Source organism: Micropterus dolomieu, linkage group LG03 (genome assembly GCF_021292245.1).
Source record: "Micropterus dolomieu isolate WLL.071019.BEF.003 ecotype Adirondacks linkage group LG03, ASM2129224v1, whole genome shotgun sequence".
Classification (NCBI taxonomy): domain Eukaryota; kingdom Metazoa; phylum Chordata; class Actinopteri; order Centrarchiformes; family Centrarchidae; genus Micropterus; species Micropterus dolomieu.
The window spans coordinates 17,805,161-17,822,879 of record NC_060152.1 but is presented as its reverse complement, the minus strand read 5'-3'; the positions used below and the strand labels follow the sequence as shown (position 1 = coordinate 17,822,879).

General features: G+C 39.0%; 2 protein-coding genes across 2 annotated transcripts in view; one reads left to right on the top strand and one right to left on the bottom strand.

Annotated features, from left to right (window-relative positions):
* The window catches only part of creb5b (cAMP responsive element binding protein 5b), a 44,796-nt gene extending 40,256 nt beyond the window's left edge, over nt 1-4,540 (bottom strand). Inside the window, exon 1 of the mRNA XM_046045222.1 lies at nt 3,979-4,540. The gene's annotated coding sequence lies outside the window, so the exon portion shown is untranslated. The remainder of the gene's footprint in view (nt 1-3,978) is intronic.
* Nucleotides 4,007-17,717, top strand: jazf1b (JAZF zinc finger 1b). Its single transcript, XM_046045227.1, has 5 exons — nt 4,007-4,247; nt 13,140-13,212; nt 13,902-14,098; nt 14,924-15,093; nt 15,581-17,717. The coding sequence occupies exons 1-5, from the start codon at nt 4,133-4,135 to the stop codon at nt 15,755-15,757; spliced, it is 732 nt and encodes a 243-aa protein (XP_045901183.1). The 5' UTR covers nt 4,007-4,132; the 3' UTR covers nt 15,758-17,717.
* Nucleotides 17,718-17,719: the final 2 nt, after the last annotated feature.

The window sequence follows — 17,719 nt, the reverse complement described above, 5'->3', positions numbered from 1 at the left end:
TTTTCTTAAAATGGGTAGTCTAATTATATGCTAGAAGAATTTAATCTATTATCAGCCACTGATGTTCTAGTTCTAGTTTTTATTATGCAGTACTGAAAATGATTCACCCTGATCCCTTGCAAACAACAGACACATCTCCAAAATTACCATTTTGTAAAGAGGAGTGACTGAGAACTTCTAATCAAGTAGCGATTACTCACAGTGGCTGACCATCGAGTTTGTTTTACCAATGAGTGCAGGCCAAAAACAATTTTAATTCTTCTATATTTCATACCTCTATATTTCCAACAAAACATTTACAGAAAGCAGAGGCAAACCATCTTCATCTTCTAAAAGTGTGATATAACATTCAAGCAGACGTGGTGTTTAATAGTGGTTGATTTCTTTGACTGAAGGGAAAAAAGATATCATGGTTTCACAAAGATAATGAATATGGATTAGACTATTTTAACAAAGAATAATTAGTTATATCTTCTGGGAAAAGAAGGATTCAAGGTTTAAAACTTAAAAAAACAACCAACCTACAGCATCACGCTGCTAACCTCTGTTTTCTTTAACACGGAAAAATGTGCTTTGTGGAGGTGTCATGGATTGTTACAATGTCAAAACATTTCTCAGTTGGAAGATAGCCCGGGGATAAGAAGGCTAACACTTCTATATTTTTGAGCAATTGTGTAAAGTTTAAAACTAAGATGAACTAATATACATTTACAAAACCAGAGGAATCAGTCAGATTTGTAGCCTGTAATTATTTATATCATTTAGTTTCTGAGAAGGATGTTTTAGCTAGATCTAATTAGATCAGGAAATATTGGTTGATGAGTCAGACCTCAGGACTTTTCATCAGTACTACCAAAGTATGAAGTTATTTCCCATGCTATGCTCTATGCTCGATGCCAATGAGCATAGCACCTGTGAATGTTGCTTGACAACAATGCAAAACAGCCGTACAGTAATTCAAATTCTGTTCAGGGTTGTGGCAATGTTTTGGAACTGAATTCTGTATTTGCCTTTGTTTAAACAATAAGCCTTTGTGTTACTCCCTCATCTTATAACTTTGGGTCTCCAGCTTAAAGCTTTTTGAAAAGAATGGTCAACTAACTAGAGGTTTGACACTTGGGTCCTTCAACACCAAACATCACTCTACGGTGGAACTGAGAGCCTAATTCAACAAAACACATGTGCTGGGAGGTTCCCAGTAGATAACCCAAGTGATACTCCCGCACTCAAACACTCAACCTTGTAACATTTACATTAGGTGGCTGGTGAATGGTGCTGACTGTGTGATGACTCTTTAGATTTACACCAGTGTTAAGATGATGTCCTCTGTGCACAGCATTTGCAGGTAAGTACATCACTCTTTTGACATCTGAATTGGGCTTCTGTGTGTGCTCAAACTGGATTATTAAGGTCAACTGTAAAACCATTTATAAATGCTCTCTGGCTGGGTTTGGAAAAGTGTCATATAAATAGATGATATATAATATATCTTTCATTTTTTTAGATTTTATATTACAACATTATATGGATAATATTTTAGATTAATTTGTAGAGCAGTGTTGGTATTGTGTTATTCCTTCCTTTATAATTTACCTTGGCCTGCAAAACCTTCTGTTTTATTAATGTCCTACAAAATACTAATTTATAAATAAACACACTGATGATTTGAGTTTGAACTAAATTCTCTGGGGAGCATTGGAGCTGGGAAATCTCCATTTAAGCTATGTTTCTAGAAATTTTAATTTTATATTATTAACATATAGAATTAGAATTTTTTTATGGTTAGAATACATCTCTACTGGTTGTGAAATTGTAGAAGCCATAAGAATTTAGGGCCTCTATTTACTGTAATATGTGAGAGAGCATATAACTATCTAACAATGAGCAAAAGATCTTGTTGGTTAGCTCAAACTTGTTGGATTGTTCACAGAGAGGGAAACAGGGTTTAGCTGCTTACAAACAGCTGTGAAATGTGACTTTCCCTGCATGTGTTTCCACATTGAGGTTAAACAGCCTATTCAGTAAATCTCTGGTGCAGAAAACAAATATATCTATTACCTCATCTACATTTATGGGCTGTAACAAATTGAAGAGTAATGATTAGCTGAAGCTATGATCATAAAGCACAACCATCAATAAATAACTGAGGATAGGCAATGCCGGCATTTTAAAACTAAAGTCATCAGCTTCCTCAAACAAGAGGTTTTCCGTGATGTAATGCTTTCATAGTAATATCCCATAGAGTTCTCAAGCATACCTGGAAAAATTGTTTTACCAACACCATGGTGCCTGATTTGAAAATGGGCTGGGCCCGGTGACACATTATAACATCACCAGGCATACATACAAGTTACTGCCAATAAACGCAAAAAAGAAAGCAATGGAATAAGGTTAAAGTCAGTAAATTTTATAACTGTAATTTAAAATTTTCAAAACTGATTTCTGGCCATGTGTGCACACAAGATTAATATTCACTGTCGACAAACCAGTGATATGTATTCTTATTGTAACGTGTGCACTGTGCAGACTTCTGTCTGTGATGGTATCACTCCTTCTCCTCCACTGAAAACAGATCATATGTGTTGCTCTGACAAGTACTAGGCTACAAGTGAAATATGCACACACAAGGTGAAGGCTAGTTATTTACTTTATGTGACCTGAAAATTGAAAACTTATAGGAAATAGGTGAGATCAATACTTGTTCAAAATGTTCAGCTATATCAAAATGTTCATGTTCTGTTCTGAAGGAACAAAATTATCTTGCAACACATGAAGCACAAAGTGATCTCGATGATAGAATTTGTTTGAGTACTTATTAGCATCAGGTGTGCAACAACACACAGTGTAAGTTTGGGATAGTAATAGAAGAAGCTCAAACAGGACTCATATTTATCCACAAAGCAACACTGCCACACTGTGGTCAAAAGATGTTTCAGCCACTTGTTGATCCAATTTGTGAGCCATGATAAGACTGTATCACTAACATTCATCATAAAAAAAAAACCCTTATAACTGCATAATATTAATTAGATCATTTTAGTGTGTGGATATAACTGGACACACATCCAGACATTTACATCAAATGAACACAAATACTTTACAGTTTGTTAAAGCAGTTCAAGAAAGGCAGTGCATGGGAGGACAATTTAACAGTGAAAGATAAAGGAAGCAAAAAAAGTTTGAATGATTCAGAAGGTAGTAGTAGCTATTGATAGTCCCTCATTCTTCTCCATCCTGCCATCTCTCCTAACAAAAACCATGGGTCAAGTTAGATGAAATAAAAAACTGCCTTTGCTAAAATTTTAATGAATAGTCTATTTTATTATCACCATGGATCATCGTTTATGTCCATTTACTATTGTAATAAATCCACAATTTTAGATGAGATGGTTTTAGTTGAGATTATGCCCTGGGAAGCAATACAATCACTTGTTTAAACACTGTACAATGTTATATAAACAATATTCTATAATTCATTTTTAAATGAAGCAGCTTAACAGAGTGGCTGCTAAGGAGCATCTAGTTTAAAGTACTATACTACTGTAGTTTGGATATTTAGTGATAAAAATGTTAGATCCGTTGACTAATATATTATTTTAATTGATATGTTGATTAGATCAATCTGGAAATGGATTTATTCCAATTGTGACAATTGAATTAATCATATCAAAGGTAAATGTAGGCCTACTTAGTACTAGTTGTGCACAGGTGCTTTCCTCCATTCCGTATCATTATTAATTGGGATATTAGGCTGGTGGCCACAATAGCCTTAAAAATCTATTTCAAGACACCTTGGTGTCTAATAACTGGTATTTATCATTATTAGAAGCAGATATATGATTATTTGTTTATTGCAACTTTTATTAGATAAATATTAATCCAGTTACATAAATACATTATAATATTATTAGATCAAATATGTGTCTGTTTTCTTCAAAACCAGTATATGCTTTTCTAATGAAAGCCAACCCTCCTTACTTCCGGTCTTGTTGTCGCTCTCCAGCTGGGAGAAGTCGCCGCACCGCCCCTGCCGCTCCAGCTGTTCGCACCGCTGTCCGCCTGCTGTTACCCTCGCTGCTCGCTGCTGCTGCTGCTGCTGCCTGCCCTCCTCATTTCCAATGCAGCAGCGACCATGACAGGCATCGCCGCTGCTTCTTTCTTCTCCAACGCTTGCAGGTTCGGGGGCTGCGGACTTCACTTCGACTCTCTGGCCGAGCTAATCGTGCACATCGAGGATAACCACATCGGTAAGAGCCGATAAGTAGTGTGCGCCGCAGCTAGCAATGGCCGAGGTTTGCAGCTAGCAGGAATGGCTAAGTTAGCAAGCTAGCAAGTTACTTCCTGCGTCCTGACCTGACAACCCTGTTGCTAGGTGTGGTAGCTGTTGACGTTTCTGTGTGTTCACTACCTTAATGTCTGTATCAATGCTGTATCACTGATTAGGTAGCTGCAACAGCAACAGAGCCGCACCGAGACACCACAGGAAGACAGTTTCTTTACGCACCGTCGGGTCGCTCGTGCAACATTATTGCAAACCAAGGCCCGCGCGCAGAGCTGCCTCGGAAGCGTCGTGAGTTAACTTGCAGTCTGCAGGAGCCAATGATGAAACACTGATTATTCATAGCTTGTTTCAATCTGCCTAACATAGCTCAGTTCTAACAGAGACATACAGGACTTTGGTACTACTTAGGATGTAAGTAAGGATGCACTCTTAAACTGAGTCTCTGTCATATATTTAATTTACAACTTTAACAACCGCTAAGAAATGATGTAGTTTGGATAGACTATTTAACGTTTTATGTTGTTGGCCCATCTTTACAAACATGTATTGTTGCATAGTTATTAGATTTTTGGATCTGACAGGGTAGTTTTTAAAGATGCACTTTTTAAAATCAATGTTGGTATTTGTCTGATAGTAATTTACTGTAGTTGAGAAAATAGCATTTGCATTAAAAAAACAAGAAAAAGATTGGTTTCACTATTATATATATATTACATTCCCGCGACCCTGTACGCAGGATAAGCGGTGGACAATGGATGGATATATATACTTTAGTATCTCATATTCTCATATTTATGACATGCTAAGTCATTATAATGAGTAACAGTATTTATTAATAAAGCAAAACTTGGTGGTGTTTTCATTTTTTCAAGTGGCAGAAATGAGCTTCTGTACAACACAAATTTTAGATTGGCAACATAATTAAAGTTAGACATGCAATTGCCTTAATATAGACATAAATTAATAAAAATCCATGTATCCCATTTCACTCTTAATAACATATGGTGTCGGTCAGCTGAGAGGTGAGAACATATCAGATTGGTTTCTGAAAGTAAATAAGTAAAGTAGCTTGCAAACATCTTTGACCTTTGTTATGTAAGTCAATGAAAGGAGACTATAGTTCACTTGTTTTAAACGCTGTTGCGTTCATTTGATAAAACATCATTCTTGAGAACATATGATGTCATCATTGTAGATCACTAATCCAAGTGCTACCCATGCCATTCTAATAAAATCTCCCGAAAACAACTTTGTATAATGAATCATTTCCCCAAATCTGAACATCTGAAAAAGTGAAACGTTGCTTACCATGGTGATGTTCTTGGACTTTGACTTTGCTTCCTGACCAGGGCTATAACAAGTGTAACAATGTCAGAAAACAGTTTTAGTTATATTTATATTTTATTTGTATTTAAATTGTATCCAATCCCAGATGTTGGTTTACAGTTCACCAGCTCATAGCTTGCTTAACTCCCATCAGTGCGCACCCTACTTGCTTAACAGTGCACCCAGGATAGCAGCTCAGAAATGCCCTACTGACTGCACACCAAGTCTCACCATTTAATCCCACTAGTTAATATGGGGCAAGGCAGTAACAAGAACTACCTGTGGGTGGAGATGTGGAAGGCATTATGGATCAAGCTATGAAATCATAGCTGTTTCATGATACATTTGTCTGATTCACGAAATGTAAGACTTCTGTTTGAGTCCCTTGTTCCTTAATGTCTTTTTTGGCTCCACATACAATATTGCTATGTCCATGTATTTTATAATAATTTGAATAATAGAAGTGAATAAAAGTGTATTTACAAAAGGTCATTCAGAAACTACAAATTAATGTAGTTTTATCTTACATGCATTTTACATTATATTATATGTTATGAACATTACATTTTTGCTAATTGCTGAAGCATAAAACATAATAAAACATTATATGTTTTAACTAAGTAAAATCTAGAAGCTGAATTCCCCTCCACATAGTTCTGTTTCCCAATCTAATATTTCAGACTCTTATTATTGAAGCTGACAAGGCCCAGCTGTCTCTGTTGTTCTTGTTTGTTGCTTGACTGGCTTTAATATCCTCTGCCCTCTGATTGTGTGCCGTGCATGTGTCCGAGGTGTTAGCCTTAGAAAAAATTCTTCCAAATGACTTATAGGGGAATAATGAGGCAATTAGTTGGCTCAGGGTGGAAAAACTTTGCTGCCCCCCTCCTTTGTCCACTGGCCTGTGCCCACTCTGAGAAGTGCGAAATCTTGCGCGTTGTGCCAAGTGCCTGTGAAGCATAATTACAGAGAGAGTGCTTGATTTGGCCTGTCTTCCTCCTCATCTGGTGGCCTGCTGCTGAAAGCACATTCTATATTATAATTAGGCGCCTGGAAAACAAGCACACATTCTTGTCCCCATTTTCCCCAGCCTGCCTTCTGGTCAGGTTTGTGAACAAGAGGTGGCGCTGCTCAGTTATAGGTTGGCTAGGCTTTCTTGAGATGCTTGTTCATGTAGTAAAAACTTATGGTTGATATTTGAGGTAACTTCCTCTAGGACTACTTATTTAACAACACTGTTTATTGTGTCATACAGTAATCAGGTCAAAGGATGAAGCTTCAGTTAAAGAAAACATTTTAAAAAGGATAATTGGTAAATTAATGAGAGCAATAATTGGTAATTTAAGGCAGTGGTTCTCAAACTTTTTCTTGTCATGAACACCTAAACTGACACAAATTAGACCACGGACCCCCATTTGATAAGATTTTGTCCCAGGGTCTCCCATCTGATAGGATTTTTTCTTTTATATGTTTTATTACAGAAAGTGTGTGCCACCCAAAATAGTCATATGTTTTTTCATTGTGTTATTTATGGATGGAATGTATAGTGAAAATAAATGATTCCAATTTTTTGCTGGGGACCCATTGGTGTCCCCGGACCCCACTTTAAGAACCACTGATTTAAGGGATGTGTGGTATACTGTACTTGAATACATCATAATCCTTCCAGAGTAGTTTGTATCCATACATCACTGCTCTTGAAGGAGATTATTACAGTAACTTTAAAATGTAACAAGCCCCAAGACGTCATTGGTCATAGTAAATGTAGAGATTGATATTGTATGTATGTTTGGAAAAGGGTTACACCTTTCCTGAAAAACTTAAATTTGAATCTCATGAAGCAAAAATCAAATAAAATGTAGATACATAATTGTTTTCAGCCCACATCAATTATGATAAAACAAAATAATAAAAAAAAAATTGATTTTTTTTGTCTACCATCATAGACAGCAGATTCAACTTGATAATATGAGTGTTGGGTGGTCCTCTTAGAACTTTGTGAACACATTCAGCTACCTTTGAGAGAGCAGATGCTAATGAGCCCCAGCAATGAACACCAGCAAGAGCAGAGGAAAGTTTTAACACAGAGCTTAAGTCATGTTAAGCTTGAAAGATCACCACAATGGTCTGGTATTCTTGTGCGGCATGACCAAGCTGGACTCACTAAGCCACTGAAATGTTTACTTAGTCACTGAGCGACCAGGCCACTGTAGACTTGAAGCAAATAGCGACCGTGTTATTTAGACCTGTGAGTGTGTGTACTGCTGCGGCCTGGCGCACTGATGGCCTGAAGTGTCCAGGCCTGGTAACAATGAGTCTGTTTGTTGCCAATTTTCACCGGAGGCTCATTTAGTTGATTTTTGGCATGCACCCCCAAAATCTGCACGGAAGTAATAAATTTGGGAAGCAGTAACTAGTTCCCTGATCTGTGCACCTGGTGGGCCTAATTACATATCCCCATCCCCCAACACCACTGCTCCTGTTCCTGTGTGGTGACTGCGACATGAGGGGCTCCTGTACTCGATTAAACATTCCTCATAGGAGATAATACACAGCCTTTGTTGACAGTACACAACATGGGTGTGTAGTTCGATGCAGGACAATTTATCAAACTAAAATGTGTTACTTTAATTATAAGATTTTGTTCACGTCTTCAATGGACAATGTTAAACATAAGATATTGTCCTATGTCGAATGCTGCAGAGGTGTGTTAGGGTTCCTCCTTTGTTACAACTACATTCATTAGTCTGTAAAAGCTAAGTTGAACCAAAATGTTTTTGTGTATTGTTTTGCAAATTACAGTAACTCCTCATTAAAAAACCTAATATATTCCTGAAATTCTCTGACCTTAATAAGCGTGGTACTGAGAGCTGATATCCCACTCAGTTGAACTACTGTGGATTTCAGCAAAAAGTTTTGTGTCACATGGCCTTTCCAGTTTTCCAAAAATGCAGGTTTGAGAGCGCTGAATATCTGCAATTTAAACATGAACACAGTCAAATTATATATATATATAGATGTGTGTGTGTGTGTGTGTATGTGTATGTATATATATATATATATATAGAGAGAGAGAGAGAGAGAGAGAGAGAGGCAAGGAAAGTTTTTTTTTTGTGTGTTTACTTGTATGTTTGTAAAAATGTGTCTTTGTAGAGATGTATGTGTGACTTAGTGCATGTGTACATGTTTAAGTTGCTGTCTGTGCTGAATGTATTTATAATGGATTTCTTTAACCTCCCCGCATTTTTTTCTTCTCAGTAACCTGCAAAGGCAGCTTACACATGGAGCTTGACTCCATTTCATTTCCTCCTCAGAGGTCACATCATAATGAATTACCTGTGCCACCACTCCTGGAAATGTCCCCCACTGCTCAGAGCCGCCATAAACATGTCACCATAATGCTCACCACTCTGCTCTACCCCACAGTGCATTTGGCCATGAGGGTGGATGGGAGAGCCAGACACTGGTGGAAATGAGAGAGGGAGCTGTGTGTCTGGTTTGTGTGTGTGTCTGTGTGTGTGAGAGAGAGGGTCATGGAGGGAGTTATAAGAGGGCAGTAGGCGTCACTTCCCCCATTGCCTCAGGAAGCGTTGTTGTGTGATCGCCCCTTGGTTTCCTGTTGCGGGCCGTCATAGGGACCCTAATGAGAACATGTTATTGCATCATGTTTTCTGCACTTATACACTGCAACCACTACTCAGACACTCCCACACAGATGTTCCACAGATAGACACCAACAGTAGGCATAGGCAATGCTTCATGTAGAAAGTAAGGTTAGTGTGCACTGTCATATCATGGCTAAGCAGATTTGTTGAAATGAGAAATATGTAGGGGCCATTACTTTAGTTTTTGTTTAGTTTTTTAAAGTGAAATGTAGACCTGTCAGGGATTTAAAATTTTGAGAAATGCTTTTAAAGAAATCTAATGCACAACTTTGGGTGGAATTTTAATATATTTTTATGACTGGGTTAGTTTCACTAAATGTATTTCACAGCAACTTTCTTGCATTTTATCCTGATTTTTCTCTGCCATTTTGCCAAGAGAGCAAAGAACACCTGTTTGCCGTGAACTACAATTTGCAGAAAATGGAATTAGCTGAAAATCAAAACTTTGCATGGGATCTTTTTTTGGTTTTCAGAGTAAAAAACATTATAAACTAATGTACATCTTTAAAAGATTTGAGGATATTTCAGTCAAAATAAAAAGATTATTAAACAGTAAATGTTTTAAACTAGATCTGTCCTTTCTCTTCTTATCCCACAGACTTTCCACCTCGTATGTAAACAATCACTGGGGCTTATAAGAACTGATTTTTTGCCTCTGGAACTAGTGACGGTGAATAAATGCCCTTTTTTGTTTCCCAGAAGGCTTCTAATAGTCGGCCACCAAGGTGGACCACCTGTGTAGTTTGATTAGAGGGGTTCCCATCTCTACTTGAGGCGCCTTCGTCCCGGTCCTTGACTGCCACTGGCCCCAAAAGAATAGCTGAGGCTGTGGGGAACTGGCCTCTGCAGGCCTCCCTCTGCCCACCTGAGGTGTGTGTGATTTACAGTGTGTGGGAACAGATTGATCCACTGCTGTTTGAGAGGTCCACGAGCAGACGGCCATGCCACTCCTTGAGGCTCATTAGGGATCTTAGGAGGGATTTCTTATGCACTCACGCACACACATACAGACACACAGTGCTCATAATAGTCTCTGCACTGCCTCTGGCTTTTGGCAGGGGAATAGTGCTGTTATGAATGTGTCTTTCCTACTCTGTGTTTCCATGACTTTGGCTGGAGAGCAGAGAGAGGTGTGCTGTCTTTCTCACTGGGGATAAATCCACTGTTAATGAAACACTTGCTTACGACTGAGGCCATGAGAGAACCCTCCTGAGCCTGAGGCACTGAGGTTTAAGCTGTTCTTAGAGACTACCTGCCAGTATCATAAAATTCTGCCACTATTTCATCGTCAACCAAGCAGCTTGGCCTTGAGTGCTAAGTGGATGATGCCCTGTGTCTTTCTTCGCCCATGTCTGCTTTTCAAACACTCCAACACTGTTGCCAGTACCTGATTTAAACAATACTTTTGGATACCTTATTTTATTTTAACATGTTTCTACTGAAAAGTTTTTTCCATATAACAAAATATACAAATGTCTTGATAAAAGAACCAGAATACAGTTGATTAAAATTAAACAACACTAAATATGACCAAGCATTTAATGCCAATTTTCAATACTTGATAGTTATTGATAATTGATGGTGCAAATGCATCTCAGTTGGCATTCGATACCCAGCCCTAGCCTTGCCTCTTCAGACACACCCTTTCTGTCCCCTTTATAGTGAGAAATAGATCATAGAGCACCAAAAACTGCATCAGTTCTTCTTTGGCACAAGGCCTTTCTGTCCAGCAGGAATTTAATGGAAATCTGTTTTTAGGTGTTTTGTTACAAACACACAAACAAACAGAAGTTTAAGGCAGTGGCAGTAATAATTGAGTATGACTCATGGTTTTATTACAGCCTCACAAAGGTGTTGCTTACCCCTTTAAACAGGAAAACCTTAATTACGGCATTTCCATATGTTTTGTATCATTGCCATAGTCATTTTTAAATTATATCAACTAGGACTGGGCAGTTTACAACTGAATATACAGATTCTATTAAATCTGCACTGTAGTCATTGTGCCTTACAAAAGCATAATTTAGAATGTAATGTTACAAATAGCCTGAGGTGTAAGTGTTGTGTATAAATGAGCTTGTGGATGGAAACAAGCATTGGTTTTAACCACATGGGGGTAGCAGTCTTTCACAGCTCTGTCAGAGGCAGACAGGGAGGCTCAGCTGGTTAGAAGTAGACACTGTTGTTTTATGGGGCATCTCTCTTCTCCCACATGGATGGCAGTGGGAAGAGTGTTTGAAGTCAAGCCTGCTTCACCTCAGGGTGTGGAGATTGGCTATTGTTGTACATTTAGCACCGCTGAGCAAGATGAATGTCTGGAGCACAGCATGGGAAAACACAGTATGTGTCAAGTGTGGTCATGTATGAGCAATGTGGCGTCTGCATAGCAGCTTTTCAAGAAGTGGCATGGAAATTCAAATGTGAAGGTACATGCGATGTTACCTTCTCTTATATATTTTGAATAAAATAACAGTGTGGCAGAATGCATTACACCAACCGGGAAGTAGCCTGATTATCCAGTACAGAGCACCAAGTGCAATGAATTCAACTAAAAAAGTAGACATAAGTCTACAGGGGTTAAATCAAGAAACCAGAATCAGCTTAAACTGGAGCTTCTCCAGGAACTCTAAACTAAACAGTGACTGTAGTCTAGACAGTGGTACATGACATCATGTTAACTAATTGTTCTGCACATTGCACAATATCCTGCATTTTGATTATTTTCACTAAATAGTTTTTATTAGCCTTTATTATTCAAGTCAGCTGAGCATGCATGCTCTTTGACAGCCCAACTCGTCACATTCACGCACACACATAGATACCTGGTACTCACCCAGTTCAACCACAGCCTGCTACTGTTGGCCACTGCTCAGGGATACACAGGTAGGACAGAGCGAAAGTTCTCAACAACGTTCAGAAGATACAACCACATTAACATGTATGTACTGAAAAGTTAGTTTTCACAGATGCGCAGTACAATAACAGACCCTCGTGAAATGTGCACCCTTTGATACCTTTTGTACCTTTTTACAGTGTATCAGTCAGTGCAGTAGTAGAGATTACTGATTATTATTTGGTACTGCATCATATTTTGGCAATCTAATGTGAAGAGGTTTGAAAAGGTTTTACTCAGGTTTAAAAGCCTTGTTGAGTATTGCATATGTCTATTTGCTGTTAACTAATTTAGCTGCTGCTTTTATCCAAAGCGACTTACTTGGGGAATTTTTCTCCCCAACGTGTTTTACAGTAGCAAACGTTTAATAGCAGAACTTTCTAAACATCAGGGCGGTCCTACAGTAACAAGACGAATGTGATGACCCTCTTTTCATAAAAAAAGATTGCAAACCCTGACTACTCTTATATCCCACAATGCCAGGTTCATGACAGATGCTGCAAGGCGAGAACACGATGCCGTAAAGAAGAAGGTGCAGCAATTGCTGTAAATGTCAGAGGTCACACACCTCTGGAGCAACTAGGGGTTAAGGGTCTTGCTCAAGGACAATATGGTGGATGTGTCACGGTGGGAATCAAACCCAGGTCTCCCACACCAAAGGCATGTGTCTTATCCACTGCCCCATCACCCCCCTGTACTGTAAATTTCTGTAAATCTACCTGAAAAGTTTGTACTATGTTTCCACTGTGTCAGAGTGTAAACCTCTGTGTAAACCTCTGTGTGTTTCATCCTCCCAGTGAAGCAAAGACTTCAGTGCAGGGGGAACTGGTCATCCCAAAGTGGGATAAAAAGGGAACTGCTATTCTCAGTATTGCCTTATATGACAAGATTTCACTTTTTGTAAATCTACAGAATTTGTTATGTTTACAGTTACATTATGTGCCTCATTCTTACACACACTCTCTTGCCTGCTTAGACACAGACCCCCGTCTCCTGGAGAAGCAGGAGCAGCAGCAGCCGACATATGTTGCCCTCAGCTACATCAACAGGTAAAGAAACAACTATTATCAGAAAGAAAACAGCAGGATTTCCCCTTATTTATGTAGTAACTCAATTTTAAGTAAACTTTTTATAAATCTGACATAATTATGACATTGATGTTATTAGTCTTTGGCCTCATAAAGATTTATCTACAAAGGTCCTACATCAGTGAGTATTACTGCTGTGTCCAATGAAGTGTTGCTCATATGATGTTCTACCAGCAATTTCAAATGTCATCTGGCGTATTGCTTAGATGAATTGCTTCAGTATTTGGTAGTTGGTTTTCTTTTATTGCTCTAGGTTCATCCCAGTCGTCTTTGATATGGTGCTTGAATAGTGGTTTTGTGGCAACAAGCCAATGTACAAGTTCTGCCGCTGTCCTTTGCAAACACATCTTGATGTGGTTATCACTTAATTTGTAAATTCCACTTTTGCTTTAACAATGTCTTTATTAACATTTCATTTTTATGATACACATTTACCAAAGACTTTACAATCCATCATAAACCCTGGTGTTTTTTTGATGGCAATAGAGCCATAGAATTTTTTTCCCCAACGTGTTTTACAGTAGCAAACGTTTAATAGCAGAACTTTCTAAACATCAGGGCGGTCCTACAGTAACAAGACGAATGTGATGACCCTCTTTTCATAAAAAAAGATTGCAAACCCTGACTACTCTTATATCCCACAATGCCAGGTTCATGACAGATGCTGCAAGGCGAGAACACGATGCCGTAAAGAAGAAGGTGCAGCCCAAGTTGTCTCTGTCTCTGACAGGCAATCTGTCTCGCAGCAGTGTTTCCACTCCGCCTCGCCACACCAGTGGAAACCTCACCCCTCCAGTTACCCCACCCATCACCCCTTCCTCTTCCTTCCGCAGCAGTACGCCCACAGGTACATAACCATCCATCACACACTCACCTCTCTAGTTACCTGTCATAATATGCATTGTTAACTAAGTAGGCAGCAGAGTGGTTTGACAGTTACAGAGAGTTCCAGGAGGTCCATTTTCAAGACACCGTGAGAAGATTTGCTATCATTTAGGAAGGGAGAAATATGTTAACATTTTGAAAAGACGATGGTGACTGAGGAAATTTCGGGCTCGAAATAAACTTAGTTATTATCACTTAGTTGATATGTTGTGCACCTCTGCTTGCCATTCAAGTTTCTCTATTCCAACAGCTTTGACCCCAATGCATCGCTGAAATTTTGGCAATGTATAAATTCATTATCCTGGAAGGACAGGTTTTTGGCATCAGCAGGAGAGCTTAAGAGAGATATCTTCAATTGAAACTATAGTGAATGAGAGGCAGCTTTCGTAGTCAGCCAGCTGATAGTTTCCCATGTACTTTTTTTGTAAAGTAGGCAGTCTTTAGTGTTCTGTTGTGTTTTTAGCTCTTGTGGTTTTGTAGATCATCTTCTGTCTTTAATTAATCAATAAAGCTATTCACTGACCCTAAGACCTCAATAAAATGCATAAATTCTTTCCCACGATTGGCATATTTCAGTCTTTCTGGAAATTTGGGCGCTGTAACACACAAACTACACATTATGGGAACACTGGCCCAAAGAACATGGTGAGAACGGTCCACGTTGGTTAGCCTGAAGGCTCGAAGGCCAGGATTTCATCACCAGAGATTATGATTATGATGAAGTGTGCACAAATCAGAGCTTCTGATTCAATACATGTGTGACTTTCTGTCTTTCACCATCTCCCAGGTAGCGAGTGTGATGAGGAGGAGGTGGACTTTGAGGAGTCTGACAGTGATGAGTCATGGACCACAGAGAGCGCCATCAGCTCTGAGTCCATCCTCAGCTCTATGTGCATGAACGGAGGAGACGAGAAGCCTTTTGCTTGCCCCGTGCCAGGCTGTAAAAAGAGATACAAGGTAGGTGTCACTCGACATCTCTCCTTAGAATACATGCTATAGGTTTACCATAATGCAACGGGGTGAAATATATTTACCAAATAAAATAGATTATTTATTTTAGATATTTGTGTTGTACAAAGCGTTTTGCTAACAGTGACATGTGAGAATGTAAACTCAAAATGGATTCACTTCTAAGTTTAGTATTACAGCATGTCAACATAGATGCATACATCTAGTCCACTTCGGTGATGTGGAGTTTTACAGGATTTTCCATTTACATCTGGTGTGTGTGGTTGGGATAAATTACGTGCAGCTTGAGAAAATTGCACTGCTGACGTGAATGACAGGGTTATGGGTGATGACTTCGCCAGCATTAGGCATCTGTTAAGGCGCAGAACAAGACAGATTTTGAAGAAGAACATCTTTCTCCTCTCTCTACTGCCTATTGTCAGTATATTTGTAACAGATATTTTTAGGAAGCTCATATTCTTTTGCTTCATTACAGAATGTGAATGGGATCAAGTATCATGCCAAGAACGGCCATCGAACCCAGATAAGGGTGCGCAAACCCTTCAAGTGCCGGTGTGGGAAGAGCTACAAAACGTCTCAGGGTCTCCGCCACCACACCATCAACTTCCACCCACCCATCTCTACTGACATCATCCGCAAGATGCAGCACTAGACACTGAGGGAGCAACCAGCACTCTCCTTCAAGTCACTTCCCAATCCATCTGAACGCCACCATCACCAGCAACGGCTGTTTCTCATTCCGACCTGTTCCTCTCATCCTTAAACCCCTGTACCCCACTCTCTTTTATCCCACTTTGTTATGACACTATTTTTGATTGCATGGTATAAATGTATTAATATTCGTTCTTAATTTTTATTAAGAATGTTAAATCTTTATGTAGTTCACAGTTTTGTACTTTGCACATTTAAGCTATCATTTATCTATTTTTGACTTTTATGTTGTTATATTGACAAATGGTGCTCCTTGATGATGAGGGCTTGTCGTAAACTAGAGGATGGCCACACCAAGTCACGAGTAGCCTTGCATGGGCAGTAGGGCATCCTGCTTTAAAGGCAGTGTGAAGGTGGGAAAACTGAGGACAGATTTAGATGGGGTTTTTTTAGAGAAAGGAGGAACCATTACCATGCCTGCCTTTCATTTGGCCTAAAAATATGACAGAGGCAAATGAGAAAAAAAATCTGAATGTGTGTGGTATAACACGAGAAAAATCCAAGCTGAAAACTTTTGTACGTTTCATTCTCTGTCAGATTTAATGCCAATCAGTTATTGGACTTAGTTACTTTTACTTTCATATCACAAGTATTCCAAACTTTTTTTTCTTCACCTGTTTTACTGCAAACACTTGTGTGTGAGCACCAAATGATGATCTCAGGTGACATCTGCAAGCATTTCAGCACCGCAATCCTGCCCAAGTGTTCCAATAGTATTTATGCTGTTCAGAGGGATCATGAGAACTCGATCTGTCATTGTTCCTAATGTTCCTGGTCACTTTCTCCAAGACTTAAGCAGTTGTCCTTGCTATTTTAGCTAAGGATTGAAGCACTTTTTTGTAACAAGTTGCCAACAAATTAGCTTTTTTTTTTTTTGCCAACATCTCGTTTCTGGTATATGCACAGTTGCTACCAAAACGAGGCAAAAGGCCTTCAGAGCAGAAGTTTGCATGCTCCCAGGGAAGATGTACAGCAAACATCCGGTGTTTCCAGTATTGTGAGATTTCTGTATGTACAGTAGTTGCCTTGAATTGTAAACCATTCCAATCAGTGCAGATCTTTGTATGGCTTCATTTTGACAGTTCAGATTAATTTCTTTGAATGCAGACATTACACAGACAGCTCAGTCCAGACTGTTTGCTGTTCACCAACTCCCAGGTCTTTTGAAACCATGTGATTGTCCTCGTCATGAATAGAAGAAAGAGGGTCCAACATGTATTCAGCAGATTTATTTTTTCTCACAGTCCTGCTGTTAGGCTGTGAGAGAAACACATACGCCTCCTACTTTGTGCCATAATAACATAGTGTCAGTTGAGGTCACGTACAACACCATTTAATCTCTGAAATAATGAACCCCAGATCTTAAAATACCACAAAACTAGGGATTAATCGGTGCACCTGGGTAGCCAAAAGGTTACAGCGCATGCCGTGTGGATGCATGGTCGAAGCTGGTTTTGTGGTATGTCATACCTCTCTCTCTTTGTGGTATGTCATACCCCTCTTTCTCCCCATTTTCTGTCTACCTCTTCCCGTCATTATAAAGGCAAAAGAATACCACAAAAAAGTTTGGAGGTTTATCAACATTGAGCCATTAGGTAACATCTTCACTGCATGGATGTTAGAGTTTAGGAACTACAGTCCAATTGAGAATTGTGACAGTATTGTACTGCCAGTATGGAGGAAAGTCTTTCATATAGTGTACAGTGAATGTATTATGTGTTAAGTGCATTAAATTATATTTTCATATGTTCCTGGAGTTAAACAAAATATAGTATAATGTGTATGAAAAGGCAAAATCAGAGGTTGTTTGGAGAAACTAATAGTGATGTACTGTATTTCTTCAAAAGCTGCTTCATGTACACTTTTGTTACATTTAGAATAAAAACTTCCTCTGATGTGTGCC

What these genes read in the sequence shown, in the direction of transcription:
- jazf1b (XM_046045227.1), top strand. Translation starts at nt 4,133, where the DNA reads ATGACAGGCATCGCCGCTGCTTCTTTCTTCTCCAACGCTTGCAGGTTC. An exon ending in GCCCTCAGCTACATCAACAG is followed by an intron (nt 13,213 to 13,901) that starts GTAAAGAAACAA and finishes CCACAATGCCAG; the next exon opens with GTTCATGACAGATGCTGCAA. An exon ending in GCTGTAAAAAGAGATACAAG is followed by an intron (nt 15,094 to 15,580) that starts GTAGGTGTCACT and finishes GCTTCATTACAG; the next exon opens with AATGTGAATGGGATCAAGTA.